Source organism: Castanea sativa, chromosome 1 (genome assembly GCF_040712315.1).
Source record: "Castanea sativa cultivar Marrone di Chiusa Pesio chromosome 1, ASM4071231v1".
Lineage (NCBI taxonomy): Eukaryota > Viridiplantae > Streptophyta > Magnoliopsida > Fagales > Fagaceae > Castanea > Castanea sativa.
Genome location: NC_134013.1, coordinates 58,606,548 through 58,627,883, shown reverse-complemented (window position 1 = coordinate 58,627,883; position 21,336 = coordinate 58,606,548). Strand labels below are relative to the sequence as shown.

The following is a 21,336-nucleotide window of genomic DNA, read 5'->3' as shown; positions in this document are numbered from 1 at the left end:
CCAAATTATCATGTTTACCTATAATAGCATGGTAATGCACAACTGTATGTCAATGCATTAGCAGTAGAGGTAAAGCAAAAAAAAAAAAAACTCTTATATGAATGGAAAGAATAAATATATATATATTTAATCATGGTCATGGATCAAGCACAAACAAATACCTTATTTTGCTTTTGATCAAGGTCCATAATCCGAAAGAAAGTCAAAATTCATAGGAATACACAATAGTCCTACAACAGACGAATTAGATTTTCAAATTTCCATAGGCATGATAAGTTACATCAAAATCGATTGTGTGGTTACATTTATGAAGAGAGTAAGAAGCCATTCCCCAATGGGTATTGAACTAAACTAAATTACACTATCCAATACAACATAAAAGTGCTTCATACCAGAGCTGCAGATCCAAACTGACATGAGCTGAATTAAAAAGTGCCCGAGTCACTGAGTTCTTGAACCATAGTTAGAGAACTTGCTTGTCTTGTTGAACTGAAGTAGAGAATAAATTCCAACCTTTCCTGGAACAGACAAATAAAATTGTCATTTATATACAACTAACGATAACGTCAAAAGTGCATTATGAGCACACGAAGAGACACCATCACTGGCACTCATTTCGTCTCTCACTATCTTTCTCCACCCTCAAGCTCCTCTTGATCATCCATTTGAGCTTCTTCTTTGTTGTTTGATTCCCCACCTCCACTTTCATGATTTTCACCACCTTGTCGGAAAAACAATCCAGATGATGTGGAATCATCCTCATCAAGATCCTCTTCATTATCCTTGTCTTTTGACCGCAATATCAAATCACTTTTCATCCAGGCCGGGCATTGATGCGCAACTCCAAGAGCGGCCTGAACTTGTGATTGAGTTGAAGGGCTTGAAGCATGAACTTCTGTTTCAGTAGAGTCATACATCAAGCAAGAACATTCAGGAACTGGATGAGAGAGAAAAGACATTGGTTTTGATTTCGTAGATGCTTCTATTAGTCCATCAATCAATCTCTTTCTCATATGCTTCCGTACTGATTTTAGCCAAGTATGGTTTGCATGATATAGATGATCCTGGATTTTTATAAAAAGCTTGGCAACTTCTTTTCTGCATTGACAGAGATATGTTTAAAGAACAACAAGAGAGAATCTTCATGAGTTAACAATTTGAGATAACTTAAAATGATTAGCATGACATTTTATTGATTAAGATAATTTAGGCATGCCCCTATATCATATATATCAGCATTGGAGAAGAACAAACTACTGAAATTGCTCAACCAATTTACTTCACGTAGCGGGATCTTCAAGTGCAAGTCCCACATGCTATCAAGCTTTAACGTGGGAAAAAGAAACACCTACACTGATTTTATGCTCTTAAATAGCCTATGCTGTCCAATTAGTAGTGTTATGGCATAAAGACACAGCAATATAACAACTTGAAAAGAAAAATAAAGGGGAGAGACATTCGGCAATTGATCTCAAAGCCTTGACACAGGCAAAATAACAGTCAAATAATCTAAATCACGTCCTGATTCTCTTATTCAGAACGTCATATGAAGATACGTAGCATCCAGATAGATGTGATAATTACCTGTCTGGCCTATATGTTTTCAGTGCAGCTGACTGATAGAGTCTGTGCCCCATTACCAAGCTGGCAAAATTTGGATGTCCCTTGCCATCACGATCGAATCCAGGGATGAACGCATTAGCTTCAATGCATATAACATAGTCAATTGCATCCCATAGCAATTTATGGGCATTGGTCCGCAACTCCATTACTGTGCTCTCAGGCTCATTATCGCTCTCAGCCACCCAACCCCACCAACCTTCAATGTTATATGATTTTGGTCGGGCTGGAGGTGGTGGAAGTGGGCGAGGGCGTGGGCCTGCAGTTTTCCAAGCTTCATGCTTCATCTCTTTCTCAATCGAAGGTGGAGTAGTAGGATAGCTGCTGTCAAGGTTAGCCTCACGACCATAAATCCAAGTGAGCTCCCATGGGGTGCTAAGGGAGGTTCTATCAACAACATTTTCAAACATAGAATGAAGAGGAATTAATGTCCTTTGACCACCAAAGACTTCTCCACCAGAGACATATATTATTGTGTCCCATGAGTATCCATAAGCACGAAGAAGAATACCAACCTGTAGAAATCCATGGGATTAAGATCAAAGGCTCAGAATTTTTAAAATCTAGCCCCATCGATAGACAACTATGCTTAATTAAAAGAGTGGCCAAGTTGATCAGTCATTTTTAAAGCATGGACCCAAACATAACAGGTTTGCCTACTTCCACATTACACTGGAGAGTTTACCCAGACAATTTCCCATATATATATATATATATAAATAAAAAATAAAAATAAAAACTAAAGAAAGGAAATTTTAAAATAACACCATTACTCCTACAGTGTAGTGACATGAGCACCCTCCAACCCCTAAGGTTTGGAGGTTATCAGGAAGCAACCATCTTTGAAATTTGTATTATTGGAACAATTTTAACATTGGGAGTTAATATCTAGCAATCTCATACCTCTTCTGGCATTAGTGGGCAAGAACCATTAAGGCGTTGCTTAGCTGAATTCACTGGAAGCTTCCCCTTAACAATCCCACGTTTCATCATCCAAGACCTTTTATGCTGGATCAATTCAGTATGTACATCCTTGGAAAGTCATTCCAAGTCAGAGGACATATAACAAATTCTGAGAAGAGTTGTAATACATCTTAATCATGCATTTCCAGGTTATAGGCAGATACCTGGAAGAGTTCCGCACAGCCATGATATGCTAAAGCATCTCTCGTCATCCCAGGATCATAGGCTATAAATGGCCGTCCAGGAGCCCTTAACCTAAAATAACATTGGAAGTAAGTAAAAAGTAGAGATGATAAACGAGAGAGAGAGAGAGAGAGAGAGGTTTATGAAAAGTCATCATTGACCTTAGTAAAATTTTGGTGGCAAGTTCCTTGACCTCTTGCCGGAACCGTAGAGCATGGAAAGCAACCCTACATCTCAGCCTTTGAAGCTCTTCATTGTGTTGAAGTTGGGGAGGAAGGATGGCCTAAATCAAGCAAGATAAAATAGTAACAGCTCAAAACGTAAAGAGAGATTATTATTAGGAACAATGACATTAAATCAAGAACATAAAACTCCAACAAAGAAAGATTTGTAAATTGTAATTTTTTAGCTGCAAAGAAAAAAATATTCCAGGAGGAAAAAAAAAATCAAACACATATTCTGACAACACCTTCATCCAATGCCATCTGGTAAATATTATGAACAACCATAGGGAATCTTCATTGCAAATAGCAAATGAATATATAAATTTCTTTTATAAGTTGATACAAACCTTTTTAGGTATACTTTACATGTATGCCACTTATAACAATGAATTGAAGAATATTTAAACACGAATCAACTTCCTATATTTAATGGTTCAAAACATATAAATGGATTAAGGGCATCCATGGCATCCCATGGAGATCAAACAAATCAATTTCCTAGTTAGATTTTTTTTTGGGGGGAGGGGGGGGGGGGGGAGAAATGGTGGATTTAAATTCCTAGTTGGATTACATTTCTAGTTTTGAACATCCCAGATGCACACCCCAAATCAACCCAGTTGTGGTCAACATCACATTTAACAAGTAAATCTTAGAACAGACAAACCAGTGGAAATATTACTAAATGAAGAGTCAATTAAGGCATCCAACACATCCAAAGCCGGATTAAATCAATATGCCATACTTTACTCAGTACACTATGCTCCAAGCAGCAATTACAACTAGAGTGAAAGTCACCTCAAGCTATTGATCCCAGACATAGGAAGGGACACAATAACAGTCATTACCTGCAAGCATCCACCTTCAGACACAACTAGTTCAACCACCGAATGCCTCTTCAATACTACGAGAACTCGATTCAGATAATAGTATGGTGAAGCTGAGTAACGCACTTTGAAACTTGGAATTTCTTTCTTTCTTCTTGCCCATTTGAGATTTTTTGGAAGAGTCTTTACAACTTTCACATCTTTTGCTAATGCTGCCATGAACTGTTCCTCATTGTACAGGTATGCAAAACTCTTGAACTCAGAACTGCATAAATTATAAAATATTATAAACCAATTAGAATATTAACTGGTTAAATTAATTTAGGCTATAATCAAACTTAATCATTATCGTTATCCGGAGGAAATTCAACCTAATCCCCTTCTTGCTTGTAGTTGATTGGATCTCAGGAATTACCAAAGTAGCATTTAGAAGCCGAGAAACCACAACCACATCGCATATCTGAAAGACCACAATGATATTATATTTATAGTTTAATATGACATTTGAATATATGTGATTCAAACATGACATCCTCACCGAATTCCTGATCTCATGGAAACCTCCTTGTATTCTAACAAAGATAAACCCATTTGTTGGTGAACTGACATCTGCTACAGATATTTTTAATCAGAAACACCCCTTTAGTTATTAAAAATAAACAAGCACGAATTGAAAAACAACAGAAAAATGAGCTTTTTAGTTTTCTTCTTCAACATAACACCCCCCTCCCCCCTTTTGTTCCCCAACTAGGCTTTATTTCAAATGCACAGTGATATTAATGTATTGAACTAAAATTTTAGGTTTAAAAAAAGGAGAATAATTAAATGAGTTGAACCATCTCCAATTCTATTTAGATCTAGAGACAAGAATATCTGGCATATCCTGCGCAGATAACAAACAGACTGATATATTGACTAACTCTCTTACTTAAGTCACACCAGAGACTCTTTCAATAAGCATAAATGCCAAAGTTCCAAACATTGAATTTATAGAGAAATGAACTGCCAGCATGAAACCAATTCGGTAAACTGTAAACAAGAATTCCGGAAAAACCAAGCATGTATTTGGCCAATATTTCACTTCCTAATCTCTTTTTGATGTGAACCCATGGTCCATGATCACATAGAGGACATATCTAGTTCCCTAAAAGTTTCAACTTTCAGGTTAACTTCTCAGATTTACATACAATTTCTGAAACATACTTTTGGTCTTTTGATATATATAGGTGTTATCTAAGGTTAAATTTAATTTCGAACATTAGTTAATAGTTCTTTGAAGCTTACTTCTCCATGCCAAATGACAAATAGTATTGTGCATTCCTTGAAGAGATTCAAAGTAGTATAATGGCTTCTTTATTTCATGAAAAAAAAAAGTATTTAAAAAAAAAGCTTAAGCTTTGGTTGATTCTGGGGCAAAATAGCACTACAACCATCCACTAAAAAGTTAAATGCCATTAGTTTGATGAGAACAAAAGTTTGATAGATTAAATGACATTGACCTTTCAACATATATTCAATTATAAATTTATAATATGCTCCTATGCCTTGATAAGTATACTTCTGTTTTTAGTAAATAGTTCACATTAAGATTTCATTGTAGACCATCGGAATTTGTCATAGATTAAAGCTTTTCAATCCCCATTGTTGCAGGTTAATTTCAAAAGGAAAAGACAATTTTCTTCTCAGGCAACATTTATCCCGAATTAACTTCCAACTCTTCGTTTGCTTTTGTTCTATCAATAAAAATAATATCTACAAAGCATTGAACTAATGCAGAATTTACTACCAAGATGCAAATGAGACCTAACCAGCATAGTGTCCTCTTGGATTTGCATCAGGATGCAAAAACTCAAGACGCCTTACAGGACCCCACAGTCTTCTATACATTGGACTCTGCATAAGAAATTAAAAGTAGAAATATAAGAAGCCATAAACAGACAGAAAAACACAGTTTATAAGACACAGAGATAATAGGGTCCCCATAATACTAGAGGCCAATTGCTAGGATAAGAATAGGATAAAACCAATGAGGACGAGGCCATGAGCTGTACTCTAAATTATTGCAAAAATTCAAAAACTTAGATCCATAATAAGGAACAAACATAGAGCTGATCAAATTTATTAAGAAACCAAACAAACAAAATTCTAGCTGTGTTTTCTACAACAATATCTAAAGATCCAAACAAAATCCTACAATTATATGATATAGCAGCCAAGAGTGCCCATTAGCCCCAAACAACATTAGTGTCCTCATTCTTAGAAATAAAAAATAATAAAAAAATCTCACCCCCATAAGCACCACCCAAGTTAGCAACAGAAAATTTAGAACCCAGCAAAATAAATAAAATAAAAAACAAAATGGAACAATTATGAAGCTGGTTAAACAGTACATTCAAACAGTATGTACACTATATACATATACATATATATATATATATATATATATATATATAGAAAGCATTCAAATTTTCAGAGCATAAAAGGAGAAAGAATCAAAAGAAGTGAGTGGGGTTGTATTAGCACATTACAGTTATGGGAAAAAGAGGACTTTCAAAGATGGGTCGCCAAGAAAAGAGAGTGATTGAAGACTGGTAGTCTACAATGGCCTCTGCACTAAATCTAGCAAGCAAAAAGTGAATGAAGAGAGAAAAAGCAGAGAGCACAAGTCCAACCAGACCAACCCATTTCATTCTAGAATTCAACACCATCTTTCCCTCCCCTTTCATTGAGGATTGAAGAACCCCTCCGTGTCTCTCTCTCTCTGTCTCTCTCTCTCTCTCTGTGACTAAACAAGGAACTGAGTCTGAAAGTAGTGTTAGAGTTGTTGGAAAATGAAAACTGAGAGAGAGAGACACGGAAAGAGTGAGAAAGTTGACACGTGCGAGGCCATGTCTAGTATCTTGCACGTTACAGCTGGGTCGTCAAAGGATCCAGTAGTATCTATCCACACATATCTGCTACCACAGTGCTTCCACCACTGGTTCAGTACTATATATTTTACATAAACCCACCCTCAATTTTAGAGCGTGTGCAACAACACCATTCAATCAAAGAAAATATAATTTGCTCCCATTGGATAATGTTGTTTAGACCAAAGTGTCTGTTGGACTTTTTTTATATAATTTATTAGAATTTTCTCATATCAAAAAAAAATTTATTAGAATTTTCTATGATATATATATATATTAATACATTATATTAAAATAATCTTAAAAAAAAAAAAAGAGGAGAGAGGGTGGGAGTTTTTAGTATTTAGAGGGAGAATGGAATAAAAAAATAAGAAGAAAAAAGATTTAGATGAGCTAAAATGGACATATACATTTACATGTTCCCTATATTATGTTGTATAAAATTTTGTATTACACATTATAGGGAGTGGGTGATTTTTGGTGTCTTTTTTCTGGATTTGTGTTTTATAGAATTTGTTAGGATTTTCTAGTGAGTGCATTCAAGCTTGAAAATGCAAAAAAATAATTATTGCATTTTGCATATTTTACATTATCATTTTAACAATACACTCTACACTGCTATATTTCATACTTTATTTTATAATATATTATATAAAAATAATCTAAAAATATAAGAATGAAGAGCAAAAGCGAGAGTTTTAAGTAGATGAGGAGGAAGTAAACCTTATTATGAGTGTATGTTTCCTCCCCTTCACAACTAGTGAGACCCACCTAATTGTGAATGGGATAAAATATATACTTGTAAATCCGTAACATGGTGTATTTTTCTGTAAATGAGATGAATAATGAAAAAAAAATAGAGAAATTATTGTAGATATGTCATAGACTCGTATGCACATATATATTTATGTTGTATAAATTTCTATATTATATATTTGTATATTACTGTATGTGGGTGATTTTTGGCATGCTTTTCTGTTTTGGGACATCTATTTTACATTTTTGGTGCTTTTGAAACACTAAGAATGTTTTTTTTTTTTTGATAAACCACTAAGAATGCTTTTAGTGGTTTTACAGCTGATTGTGCAAAAAGTATATAAAAAAGTAATACCAACTTTTTTTTAACATTCATTTATTAAGTTACTTTTTTGATAAATAGTTATACCACTTTACTTTTCTTTTCTTTCTTATTTTAAATTTTTGGAAATCTTACTGTGATGTTAATTTGTTAAATTATGATCTTATCAATTTGTAATAACCTTTTTCCAATTCCCACGCTTGCCATTGTATTGTCAGGAGTCATGTGACTTTTGCACTTTTCTCACGTGCTTTTGAAGTCTCTCTCTCTGTTTTTGACTTTTTCTATTCTTGGTGTAGTGGGGCTGTCATTTTGAGTCTGTGAGAGGAAGAGAATCTGGGGAGATATTGCCTATTGGGGGTTTAGGGACAATTGATGAATGATTGAGAAAAGTGGGGTTTAGAGTTTTGAGTCATAAAATAAAAGCAGCAATAAGTTTGGGGGTAGAAGTACTTTTGGAGTAAATTTAGACATTATACAAAATGGTATCTCCTTCTTCATATGATTTTGTGCCAATGTAAAAAGTAAATAATTGTGCTTATACATTTGCCCAAACTTGATTCCAGCATGATGATTTTGTAACTTTTTTTTATTATCCAATCTCTGTTCTCTAGCTCCTGATGTGGAAATTTTGTATATAATTTAGACAATGCTACTGTTTACATTTTACACTACTCATTTTATTCATTATTACTGCTTAATGTCATTTAACAAAATCCTTTTTATAACCCCCCAAAAAAACTACAGATCTAATCAGTCAGTTGATAAAGTAATTTAAAGAAACCAATCTGTTTTTAAAAGGAAATAGGTGTAAGATAGCATTGAACCATTTTTAAAATTTTATGAAATAAATCGACACAATTCTAATTCATAAATGAAATCAAACTCTGACACATCATCCAAGACTATAATTTAAAAATAAAATTTCCACTCACGATTTTGCAAAATAAATAAATAATGAAGAACAAATATGCAATTTGCAATTGCCGGAAGGCTCTTGTAAATAAAGTGGTATACAGATACACAATTTAAAATGAAGATTGTTGGATTTCATTTTTGGTCCCTAGCGTCATCTCAATAATGAAAATTGTCTACATGACAAGTAGATAGTATTGTTGACAAGTTAGATATTGATGTGGCTAATAAAATAATAATAATAAAATTTTATTTGGCATTTGAAAAAAATGTCATGTCAGCATTTAAATTGCCAGATCAACATTTGATATGAAAAAAAAATTAGACACGTTAATTTGGAAGAAATACAAAAACCAAAAACATAATTAAAAACCAAAACAAATATAAATTTAGATCTAAGAACATATTAAACATAAACAAACACAGAAGAACATACTTAGAAAAAATCTCAGTTTTTCATTCAACTTGAACCCAAACCCAAAACACAATGCCTCACCCTCTATGTTTCAAATCCTTCCTAAATTAAAGATCAATTGGTAATTTAACCCGATAATAAAAGAAAGGCTAAAATGCGAAATTCAGCCTCTATATTTCACCAAAATTCATTTCAATCCCCTAACTTTGTTTTTGTTCATATTAGTCTTCTAACTTTCAAGTTTATTTAACTAAGACTTTTTCATCAATTTTTGTTATATGTTGTGGTTAATTTTCCAATTTTTTAAATTTTTTTCAAATTTTTTAAATTAAAAAAATTCAATTAATGATTTGAAAGTATTTTCCATATTTATTTTTCAAAAATTTAAATAAAAGTTGACAAAAAGGCCTTAATTGAATGAATCTGGAACTTAGAGGACTAAAATGAATGAAATCAAAATTAGAGAATTGAAATAAGTTCAGAAGAAACTTAGAGGGTGAGTTTTGCATTTTAGCATAGAAGAAATCACCATGAAGTAAATCCTATAGGTTGAAATTATTAGATGGAAGACTTGAATTAAATAAATTTGAAATTTAAAAGATTCAATTGAACAAAAATAAAGTTAAAGGACTTAAATAAATTGCAGTTAAACTTTAGAGAATTTGATTTGCATTTAGCCAAAATTTTATGAGAAATACTATGGGCACAACAATTTTATAATATTTTCACAACAAATCTTATGTGGCAAGTTGTTATTTGTTGTTACTAGTGGATAAGAAAGTAATTTCAGTATTGAATTTAAATTTAAAACTTGTAACAACCTGTCAATTAAGATTTGTTGTGAAAATGTTGTGAATATAGTAATTCTCAAATTTTGTTATCGTTGTTAGCTTGATAGAAATCAATCAACATATACAATAATTGGTCTCAACCTATTTTAAGTCAAATACATTTAGGAATACAAAAACTTCACTAACTATTTTTATAACTTATAACATGATTAATTTTGATTAACGCATGATAAATTCCTTTGGTGACCTTTAAGAGCACTTTAAAAGCCTGTTCTAACATACTCTCTCATGTGTCGAGGATTAAATCAAGTAGAACAACAAGAGGTCTCCAAAGTCATCTGACCAGGCATATAATTCACATTATTGGAGCCAGTCTAGGTTTACAGTTTTACCACTTACATAAACCCAGACACAAAATACTTTTTCTTTTTTCTTTTTTCTCTATCTATCACAATGGGACATGCTCCACATTATTACTATTTTTTTTTTCTCTGGCAAGTCAATGTCATTGAATTATGCTAGGACTACACGTGGGCGAGTTGTGGCTAATGTTGTGACCATTTATGTGGTCCTAGCACAACTCCAATGTTACTACTCACTAGCTTCACTCTCATAAACCTGACACAGCAAGCTCTTTAAACCTAATTTACAAGATAAAAGTCACAGTCAGGTCAATACTAGCACACTAATGAGTGCACGTTTGGATTGAACTGAAAAAGGAAAGCAGATGTGCATCTGCGTTTTTTGTGTGGACCTTGTATACTATTCACGGAACCCACAGATACTTTTTCAGCAAAATTTTTATTAAAACTGGGTCCCACGGTACTCTTTACACATTTAAAAATTATTTTGCTACAGTATTTTCAGTTTTCAGTAATAAGCGGTAATCAAACAGATCCTAAATCTAATCTCCACACACACACCAAATCCATTCTCAAAGGTGCAATACAATCCTAAAATTATGAACTACAAACATTAGCTCAACCTAGTTAGTAATATGATTGAAGCTACATTCTTCACATTACTCAAGCTACTTCAATTTGTATACTGGGTCACCAAATTCCCCAATTCTAGATCATTAACAATCATATGAAAGCAATGCAACACTTTAAAAGACCCAACAATGTCTAAAGGACAGAAATTTGTTTCAACATTTTTCAAATATGATTTGTACACATTTTGAAACACTAGTTCCGTAAAGGTTATCAAACAATAGTTCCATTTTTAAGTAACTAGTTCCATTGCTTATTATCAAGTCATTACTCATTAGCACAAAAAGAAAACCATTCAACTTCAACCGAAAATAAAACATGACAACTGAAGCCAATCTTTTAAAGAAAAATTGAAAGGAAAAAACTCTAGAAGGTCAAAAATAAATGTCTAACATAGTCAATCTAAATCCTTGACAACCTTAATCCCCATAGAATTTGCAGTCCCAATGATGGACTTGGAAATAGACTCCAAGGACATGTACTGGCAATAAGGATCAGCCTGCTTGATCTTGGCAATCTCATAGACGTGCTTGAGGGTAATGGAGGAGGCAACCACGTGGCTGGGGCGGGAGCTGCCAGACTCGATTCCAGCTGCTTTCTTGAGGTACCAGGTTACGGAGGGGGACTTGACAATAAACTCGAAGGTGTTGTCCTTGAAGGCCGTGATGGTGACTGCCATAGGGGTGTCGGGCTTGTACTTTTGAGTGCGGGCATTGAAGTCCTTGCAGAAGGCCATCAGGTTCAGTCGGTACTGACCCAGTGCTGGGCCCACAGGTGGTGCAGGTCGGGCCCCTCCAGCTGGCACTGTCAGCCGGATAGTTGCCGCCAATGGCCGTCGTGTTAGGATCTCTTTTAGGGTCGACATGCCTGCTCTTCCTCTTCCTCTTCCTCTACCCTTTCTCTACGCTGCACCCTGCCAAAATATCATAGGTGTCTTGGGTATCATTTGAAATGTAGCATAGTAGTTCAGTACGCATTTCCCATTATCATTAGCAAATAAATCAACTGATAGATAGCAATAGCATCATTTGCCTAATATCAAGTATACTCTCACATACATCTAGCAGGTACCTCTATACGCCAATAGGCATCAATCATGAAAATAGAAACAAGATAATGACACTTGTAATAATGGATAAAAGTGAAAAGTAGATCAACATGCCCCCAAAGCCAAAATACGCAGCCACTCTTTATCCTTTCACTACTTCATAAAAATATTCTTTTGTCCAACGCTCATATTTTTGAAATGGTGATTTCTCCAACATCCATATTATCCCAGTGGTTATATTTTCAAATTTGTCTTTTTTCCCAACAGTCTAGGCCAAAGCTCATCCGCAAGCTTTGATTAACCATACCAAAGCAGAACAAGATACTGACCACATCAACATGCACAAATATGTAACAAAGACACGAGGGGAGGGGAAATTGGTAAGTGATTTTAAAAATATATTTGATCCAGCCACCAAAATGCTCAATAGGTGCTAATGTTAAACTCCAAAAGAAAGCATTATTAGCACAAACCTTGTAATCTTGCATAAACCTGGCATATGCAAAAATCCGTTATTTCCACCAAAACAAGAGATTCAGATTCAAACCACATCTCCTATGCCATCCACATTTCCTAGTTGGGTGAGTAACATATAAGCATGGCATGTTCAAAGCGTGGAATTTGCTTCACCACCCAATTTCAAGGCACAAGGGCAATGTATAATATTTTGGTTACCAACTATCAGACAATGTGTTCATGTATCAAATTTGCAATTAGCTGTAATATCTAACATGATATCATGTATTTTGCCATATCTAAATCTTTTGTGGGGCCTATAGTAACAATTTTCCAAAGGACAAAGTTTAGCTCCAAACTAGTTTGAATTGTCTCTTCCAACTCACAACGTGGCGATTTATAAGACTATTCATGTATATTATTTGAACAAGTTACTTGATTCATTAAAAAATTAATGTGACTAAAACTAAACATGGATGGTCTTTTTGATCGCCACATAGCGGGTTGGAAAAACATAGCTCCAAGCAAATTTGGAACTCAACTGTTTTCTTTTCCAAATTCATGGCTACAAGACTATAAAGATGACGAGATAAAATTTAAACAAACTGAATATAAAAATTTTAATTACCACAATTAGTGCCTAATACATAGAGCTTTTCCAAATTCAAGTGGTGCTCCACAGAACTTGATGCTGCAGTTTATGAAATTACTCTACAGTACAATGGTAAAAGTCAAAACAAAGAAAATGGCCTAAAGATCACTTCCTAAACAGCCATATACAAACTCCCATCACAGTTCATGGACTGTAGAGAAGCCTCCAATAAACAAGTGAAATAAGAAACTGCATCTTGAATACCTTCATCAGTATAACAGGCCTTTTGTAGAAATACAAACATTTAAAACTAAAATGGACTTTGATAACAAGAGATACGCATTATAGTCCACAATGCTCAACAAATACATATAAATCAAGAACAGTGACTATCCTAACATAAATCTACACAAGCTACAAAGAGAAGTACGCAGCACAACCCTAGCATAACTCTATCTGGATCATCACGTAAAAATCTCAACTAGAGACATTGTGCTCTTCTAAGACACTAGAAAATAGAAGATCCATGGAATATTTGTATTTGGATTGAAATGAAACTATGAATATCAATGCCAATTGTACCCATCAGGGTGCAACCTAATGGTAGGAGGCTTGCGATGAGCTGTAAACCCAGACATCCTAGGTTTGATCCCCACTAGGAGTTCCTCTGGATTACCTGATACATGGTTATGGCAGGTGGGGTTGTGTATTCATGGTTTACTCTTTAGGGGTGGGTCCAAAGGGCCTTGCATTGGTGAGGTTCCACATCATAAAAAAAATGCGTATATATGTGTGTGTGTGGGTGTGTATGCTAACTGTGCAAAGAACCCTTTTTTTTATAAGTAAAGCTCCCAAATAAACTTTAAGGTGATATAGCAATGATTCATCAAACTTTACACACAAAAAAAAACCCCAAAATTTTAAATTAGTTTCAAATGTTATCAATGTGAGGTGAGAGTCACAGCAAACAATAAATTTCATTGTGAAAACTAATACTAGTTCCACTCAATTAAATTCAAAATGCCAACTTTAACACATAACTCGTAGCATTTACTACCTAAACCTCGCCAATCAAGCAATACTTAAGAAAACCCTGATAAAAAATGACATGAATTTGATAAATACCTATCGAAATAATTCACACCCACCATTCAAAATGAAAATTTTCGACAATTGCCAGAAGGAAAAACTAAAGTCACAAAGCTAACTAAAAAATTTCATTGAAAAGAAAAAAAGAGGATGCAGAACACAGGAAGTATACTAAAGAAAACAGAAACAGAGAGGAAAGAAAAAACGTAGCTTCAAACAACAGCAACAAAAACGCATTTATAAATAGGAAAAATGACAAATACGAATACCCAAGCTTCAAAGTGTAAAGAAAAGCTAAATAGTGTTTGATATATCAGAAATAGCTACACCAAACTTGGGGCACCATATACATACCGACCCATTTTTTTAATTCACAAAACAGAACAAAATGCATCAAATTTTGGGCAAACCAAAACACACACAGAACACAAACCAAGAGAGAAGAGATAAGAGGGTACCTTTCAATCGGCCGCCAAGAACTCTGTGCAGAGTACTGTTCCTCGAAGAAGAAAAGACTGAGAGATACATTTGGGCCCCCCATCAAAACACAAAATACCAATCACTATTAATAAAAAAAGAGAAACCAAATTTTGTGAGAGATCAAAATCTTAAAGCATTTATTCAGATGGAATGGGATAGATGTATATAAACAAGAAAATTATCAAACAGATTATAGTAACCAAAAAAGAGAGAGGAGTGGGTGTGAGACTTAAAAGAAATGAACCTGAAATCGAGAGATTGGAGATCCGAGAGAGAAGAGAGAGAAAATGACTTGGTGAGGTAGGTTCGATGCTCGGCGGTGGGTGATTGGAGATATCGGCGTTGGGTGATTGGAGAAAGAGGCGGTGGCAGTGTGAGGGCTGAGACAGAATGGATGAAAAGTTGGCCTTATGCTTCTTTATTTTTTATTTTTTTTGAAAATCGGCTGTTTGCGTATTTGATATTTCCTCTACTGTTTGCTTATGTCCCCTGTTGATTGGAGCCGGCCAAAATAGAAAATTAAGACAGTTTTTTAAACAATATAATTAGTAAATACTGTTACAAAATTATATTTTTTACAATATCTTGAGTTTAAAAGAGTAGATTTTGAGCCTAAAAATCGAGTGTTTGAGAGTCGATTTTTATGGTTTGACCACGTCTGATCTGGCATTTTTTCACGTGACGTTCGCTTGAAAATCGAGTTTCTAATACTCGATTTATAAACCTTTACACTTAATACACTCTACACCTTTTCATCACCTTCTCATCAGATCAAAGAATAGAAAGAGAGAAAATAAATAAATAAACCCAGAAACAGAAACATGGGTTGAAAATCGAAGATCGACAGAAACATGGGTTCTCGTCAGATCAGAGAATAGAAAGAGAGAAAAAAATAATCCAGAAACAGAAACATGGGTTGAAAATCGAAGATCGGCAGAAACATGGGTTGAAGATCGAAGATCAGAGTGGGTGGCTTCAGATCGGCGTGGGTGGCTTCAGCTCGGCGTGGGCCATGTGTGGTCGTGGGGCGTGGGTGGCCGTCGGTGGTCATCGGTGCTTGTGGCTAGCCGTGGGTCGAGTTTGGATCGCCGTGGGTCGAGTTCAGATCGTCGTGGATCGCCCACTTCGCTCCATCGCCACAGCCTCTAGATCCCCTTCGTGGGCCTTGTGCCGTCGGTGGTCATGGGTGAGTTTTTTTGTTTTTTTTTTCTCTTTCTTCTCTAGTGGCGGATCCGGTTTGTTTGGGTTTGTGGGTATGGATTTGGCGGTGGTGGTGTTGTTGGATTTTAGGTAGTGGTGGTGGCTGCTGTGTTGTGGGTGAGTTTTTTTTTTTTTTTTTTTCTTCTGTTGTGTCGTGGCTGCTGTTTAGGCGGTTTTTTTTCAAACATTATAACTCGATTTTCAGGTAGACACCACGTGGAAAAAATGCCACATCAAACGTGGTTAGACCATAAAAATCAACTCTTTTAGACTCGAGATGTTAGTAAAAATATAGTTTTGTAACAGTGCCTACTAACTATATTGTTTGAGAAACTGTGTTAATTTCCTATTTTGGACATTAGAGCCCGACATTGGTCCCACAAATAAGCCAAGAGTATATTTGTAATGAGCTTATTTGGTTGAAATTAAAAATATTTTACTAAAAGTATTATAGATAAAGGTGAAAATTAGTAAAAAAATTTCTAAAAAAGTTAGTTGAAATAGTATAATAAAACATATGAATAATACCAAAAAGTACAATAAACTCATAAATAATAACAAAGTTAAACAGTAAAATAAACTTTTTTTTTTTAATTTGGAGCCAATCACTAACTTAATAAGCCAAAAAGGAAGAAAAAGCAACCAAAATAGGCTAACAACACAAGCAGGTCCCACCAACGGTAATATTTGTGTTTTTGCTAGTAATTTTATTATTTTCAGTAAAAAAAATCAGTTAACTTTTAGATTTTTTTTTTCTAACTTTCTTTCAGCAAAAAAAAGCTTAATAAATTATTCTCATTGTCTGTTTGGCTAGCTTATTTTTTGTCAACTTATTTTACTATTCAGTTTATTTTTACTACTATTCATGAGTTCTATTGTATTATTTCAGCTAAATTTTACCTTTATTTACAGTATTTTCAGTAAAAAAATTTTAATTTCAGTAAAAAAATTTTAATTTCAGTAAAATAAGCGGATCTCAAACAGTCCCTCAATAACCCAAGTTTGAGAGTGAGAGGGTGATACATTTTTTTTTGGTTGAGAAACTAATACAGTGAGATACGGCTAGGGCTTGAGATTGCTTTTTTTTTTTTAATAAGATAAAAATTATATTTTATATTAATCTATATATATATATATATATATATATATATATATATATATATATATGAAGTTTTGAACCCTCAAACTTGTCTCCCTCAGTCACTTTAGTACCAATGATTTTTCAACAGTACAAATGATAAGCTCCAAAATTCAAGTAATTAAGAAGTACGTCAATTCTCAAATGTACAATATGATTGTTAAAAGCAATCAGCAATATCCACCCGCGACAAGGGGCAGTACTAGGACACGGAAAAAAAATGCCCCACCAAAGGATACATACACTCCAATTTGGTTTATACAAGCTGTCATAAAATAATGTTCATAAATCATTCAGGACACCCTTGAGAAGATCCAGCCCTTCAGCTGATATACTCCTCCTCTTTTGGGATCTAGGAATTTCAATCTTAGGAGGTGGATCAGGGGAGAAACAGACCACAATAACTGTGAGATTATCACAAGTGTTGCGTTGGAGAGCCTCCTTAACAAGTGCACTCGAACACCTATCAGGATCATTATGTATCATGAGTTCTTTCCTCACCATTGTAACTGCACACTGGCTGCTCATCACATCCCACAACCCATCACACCCAATTATCAAAAACTCATCTTCCTCTGACAGGAGGATCTCCTCCAATTCTGGTTCAGAGCTTAAGGGGCTTTTTGAACCTTTGGAGCCCTTTATATGCCAGTCACCAAGAGCACGTGCCACTGATAGTTGACCATTGAGGTAGCCATCATATATGACACCGCCAAGTTTCTCAATTCTTAGTCTTTCAGCGGTGCAGTTGGGTTTGTGGTCTTTAGAGAGCTCAATTGCTCTTCCCCGTTTGCCAAGCACAGCTCGAGAATCTCCAGCATTAGCAATTAACATGGTCCTACAACATTACTGTGTTAAACAAATGATTGCAATAAAGAAAACATCATAAAAGTAAAAATAACCCCTGACGTTGTATCAACTTCAATGATCAATTAGTGTTTGGAAACATCAAGACCAAGTTACAGTCAATAGTGATAGATAGAAATGAAGTATTAGAGTCTCTAACCTTCCTGTGATTAGGGCAGTCAATGCCGTGGTGCCGGAGGAACTATCAAGAGAGGAAGCATTAAGAAATGCATGATCAGCCTTCACAAAAGCATTCTTAACAGCCTTTTTTATGCCAGTCGGGATATTGGAGTCTTCAACGATATAGTTCAGTATGTTCTTTTTGATGAATAATGCTGCATCAACACCACCATGTCCATCAAACACCTGCAGAAATATAAGAAACCTCAGCACATGACCTCAATCAGTCAATTGACTTACTAGGTAGAGTGAGCAAGGAATTCTATATAATTCTCTTAGTTGTCTAGGCCCTAACAAGTCAGAAGAAGATCAACTTCTGGGAAGGATAAAAGATATATGCTAAGTCCAAGAAAGAGTCACCACTGCACCTTATTGTTATAGCCAAGTGGTATGTACATGGAAGGGGGAAGGCTATCCCCCCATTGTGTAGCTTACAATTGCTATTTTTATCATGAAAAAGAAAATGCCAAGGAAATTTTGATGATAAGATGGCTAATCACATGCAGTTTGGCAAATGGAAGCGAGCACTAATAGAACAGGATGCATAAATTTATTTTTTAATGTGCTAGAAGTTATTAATAAGAGTTCTTCTTTTTTTTTTTTTCTCTGGGGGATATATTACTATGAAATTTATTCCAATCAGAAAAATATTACTAGTGTTTCATCTAAATATTGGATTTACACATATTTAAAAGCAAGAGACGCACCCCATAAAATGCACAAGGAGAAGGGAATTTTGCAGCTGTCCCAAGATGTTCATGAAGATTATCTACAGATATATACTCATCCTCCATGTACTGTTTTGGCCCTTTCTCAGAACAACTTCCTGAGCGAAATATAGGTAAAAATCCAGACTTCTCATTTGATGGTGACTTCAAGCCTAAAAACCCTATTTCTGATTCCTACAACAAATTAGCATAGAGAGATAATTAGTGAAAGTCTATCTTATATATGTGTGTGTGTGTGTTTCTCAAAAAAAAAAAAAACTCAACTTTTAAAAGCCTTGCACCAGCTCGTAAAAAAAAAAGCCATGAACTAAGTAAACATGTTATATTCCACCTAAGACAATCCAGATGCATGTGCATGGGCCCAAACACTAGCATTGTGATTTGTGAGCATATTAAAGTGAGGATCATAGAAGATGCATGAAGGTTTTGGCTCCAGATTAAATGTAGGAACCTATGGTATCAACTTCACAGAAGAATAGAATCTAATTTCCGCTAGAAAGATCTCTAAAGATCAATCTGTGATACTAAAATTAGTATTTACACAACTTTTGTAATAAGCCAGTTACCACTTGCAGCATGCAATATGCATGATTTATAAATTCAGTTGTTCTCCAAGATACAGGGTTTTGCCGTGAAAAAGCAAGAACTAAAGAAAGTTCAAATAAATAATTTCCTCATTTTAGTGTTTTCTATTTCCTCTATATTTATTTCAATAGAAAAACAAATCTAGAAAGTGAGTTTTGTTGATCTTTAGAGCGTCAGATTACTAAGATGACTCAATGAAGATTATATTAATAGGCTAATGCTTAAGACACCTGGTTATTTCTTAGAACCTGGCAACCCAAGAATATGAAGGAAGTTATAACCAAGCATTTTGTAGAAGTGAATTTAGCAAAAAAATAACTGTATGAACAATGGTAGTTAGTGTTTCCACTACAAAGACTTCTCTCAAATGCCAAATGGATTTCCCCATCCTAGAAATCAATTAGAAAAATATGTCAATGCAATAAGATGATGCTCGAAAGTGTATTTTCTGAGATCAATAGAGTCAATCCAACATTAGGCTTTATTTAACTTATAAGATCCATTTGGCCTTTTATAATACAACGAAACTTGACAAAATAATTCATAGAATTGGCCCAGAATCCCCTAGACTAGTCAAAATCATGAATCCTTCTATTACTACGAGGGTCTCAATCAAGAAACAATAATGTTACAAACACAACATATTTCACAACTTTTTGAGTTGATAAGTTATTATTAATTTTCACTTGGTCTACATTTTCCTTCACTTTTTTCATTTACCATTAACAACTTGCAACAGTGACTGTGAAAAAAAATTGTGGCCCTAAATTTATTGATCAACAAAACCCCCATCCGTCAGCACTCAGCACGAACACATTTCCTTTCCTAAAATAACTTGGTTATTGATAAAGTCTTGCAGAACTACCGCATTTGAAATCAAAGTGAAAACTTTAGTTTTAAGGGCTATCAACTATCAAACCAAGTTAATAACTTTTTGAAAAAGAAAAGAGAAGGATAAGAAGGGATATTACTAATACTCACTGATTCAGCAAAGAAAGTAGAGCTGGTGCAGTGCCGCATTACAGAGAGGTTTCGTGGAGGTTTCCTCATATTCGTTGAGGCCAAGCCTCCCAAGGAGTCATCATCATCATTATTATTATTGTTGTTGTTGTTGTTATTGTTGTTATTGTGATCCTCCATGGCTAACACACTAGTTTCCTTCATGGACCCACCATCTATACCATTTGTCTGAGGCGAGAACTTAGCTCCTGGAGCCATTAAATTAATCTCTTTTCCAATCCTAACCCATTAACCACAATCAAATACAAAAACGAGAAAGAGCTTCAAAACTTTTTCTTAGTTGGATTTCCAGAACTTTTCCCTATAAGGCTATACCAAGTTACCAAACCCTTCAAACTAAACACATTGCTCACAGTTTCACAATAAAGATTCCATTTTTAGACAAACAAACACGAAAAGCTCATACAACAACAACCAAATGTCCTTTCCCAATTGTTCAAGCACTCAATCATAGACTAAAATCCTGCAAGACAAACAGATCACAAGAACCATTTTTTCTGCCACAAAGAACACTGTAGCCTAGCATTTTTGGGACTTGAAAAGGAACCAAGCACATGTCCATGCCCAAAGTAATTGACAATGTAGATCAAAAAGTGCAAGTATTGAATGGAAAAATGTATTTGCATGAGAGAAATGAAAGAGGGCAATGATTTAAAAATTCAAAAAAGCATATAGTGATAGTGAGGAAAAGGAAAGAGAGGATCGTTAGAAAGAAGTGGTTAATAAGATAGTAACTTTGTAGAGGGTGACTGGCGATTCCAAGCTTTCCGGTCGCCAATATAGCGGTAGTAAGGTAAGGGAGATTGTGATAGTGACGCGTGGCTCGCTCATGGTGACACATCTATCTATTTGTTGACCGGCTGACCTTGAGGTTGGGCAGTTGTTTGGATCATCTATAATTACTATAGGGCTTTCCTGATTTGGAATGGACATTTGGGTAGTTTAAAATTACCCCTACATTTTTAGGTATAAGTAAAGATAATATTAAAAGATAATTTGGTAAAAATATACCAGTAACTCTCACTATAATATTGTCTATAAAATAGGAACTCAATTTAAT

General features: G+C 34.7%; 3 protein-coding genes across 6 annotated transcripts; all 3 read right to left on the bottom strand.

Annotated features, from left to right (window-relative positions):
* Positions 1-225: 225 nt before the first annotated feature.
* On the bottom strand, positions 226-6,696 carry LOC142621794 (O-fucosyltransferase 27). Its single transcript, XM_075795158.1, has 10 exons — positions 6,343-6,696; positions 5,623-5,707; positions 4,353-4,423; positions 4,186-4,274; positions 3,836-4,079; positions 2,928-3,049; positions 2,748-2,838; positions 2,524-2,652; positions 1,585-2,135; positions 226-1,098 (listed from the first exon to the last, which is right to left on the bottom strand). Exons 1-10 carry the CDS (start codon positions 6,538-6,540, stop codon positions 627-629), a joined length of 2,052 nt encoding a protein of 683 aa, XP_075651273.1. The 5' UTR covers positions 6,541-6,696; the 3' UTR covers positions 226-626.
* A 4,391-nt stretch (positions 6,697-11,087) lies between these two features.
* Positions 11,088-15,006, bottom strand: LOC142639507 (large ribosomal subunit protein uL11m-like). 4 transcript variants are annotated; one of them, XM_075813818.1, is made up of 4 exons: positions 14,824-15,006; positions 14,558-14,661; positions 13,047-13,129; positions 11,088-11,827 (listed from the first exon to the last, which is right to left on the bottom strand). In XM_075813818.1, exon 4 carries the CDS (start codon positions 11,777-11,779, stop codon positions 11,312-11,314), a length of 468 nt encoding a protein of 155 aa, XP_075669933.1. In that variant the 5' UTR covers positions 11,780-11,827; positions 13,047-13,129; positions 14,558-14,661; positions 14,824-15,006; the 3' UTR covers positions 11,088-11,311. The 4 variants fall into 4 exon arrangements, with proteins under 4 accessions (XP_075669933.1, XP_075669887.1, XP_075669850.1 ...); XM_075813772.1 differs by having other exon boundaries at positions 14,558-14,614; XM_075813735.1 differs by lacking the exon at positions 13,047-13,129 and having other exon boundaries at positions 14,824-15,005.
* A 2,024-nt stretch (positions 15,007-17,030) lies between these two features.
* Positions 17,031-21,056, bottom strand: LOC142622589 (putative protein phosphatase 2C 47). Its single transcript, XM_075796104.1, has 4 exons — positions 20,238-21,056; positions 18,651-18,845; positions 17,924-18,129; positions 17,031-17,755 (listed from the first exon to the last, which is right to left on the bottom strand). The coding sequence occupies exons 1-4, from the start codon at positions 20,472-20,474 to the stop codon at positions 17,200-17,202; spliced, it is 1,194 nt and encodes a 397-aa protein (XP_075652219.1). The 5' UTR covers positions 20,475-21,056; the 3' UTR covers positions 17,031-17,199.
* Positions 21,057-21,336: the final 280 nt, after the last annotated feature.

Bases quoted from the DNA above. Each gene is read 5' to 3' on its own strand.
- LOC142621794 (XM_075795158.1), bottom strand. From the start codon at position 6,540: ATGAAAGGGGAGGGAAAGATGGTGTTGAATTCTAGAATGAAATGGGTT. The intron at 5,708-6,342 runs GTAATGTGCTAA...TTTCTTATGCAG, and splicing joins GTCCTCTTTTTCCCATAACT to AGTCCAATGTATAGAAGACT. The intron at 2,839-2,927 runs GTCAATGATGAC...ATGTTATTTTAG, and splicing joins GCCACCAAAATTTTACTAAG to GTTAAGGGCTCCTGGACGGC.
- LOC142639507 (XM_075813818.1), bottom strand. From the start codon at position 11,779: ATGTCGACCCTAAAAGAGATCCTAACACGACGGCCATTGGCGGCAACT.
- LOC142622589 (XM_075796104.1), bottom strand. From the start codon at position 20,474: ATGGCTCCAGGAGCTAAGTTCTCGCCTCAGACAAATGGTATAGATGGT. The intron at 18,846-20,237 runs GTGAGTATTAGT...AATTTGTTGTAG, and splicing joins CTACTTTCTTTGCTGAATCA to GAATCAGAAATAGGGTTTTT. The intron at 17,756-17,923 runs GTTAGAGACTCT...GTAATGTTGTAG, and splicing joins ACTGCCCTAATCACAGGAAG to GACCATGTTAATTGCTAATG.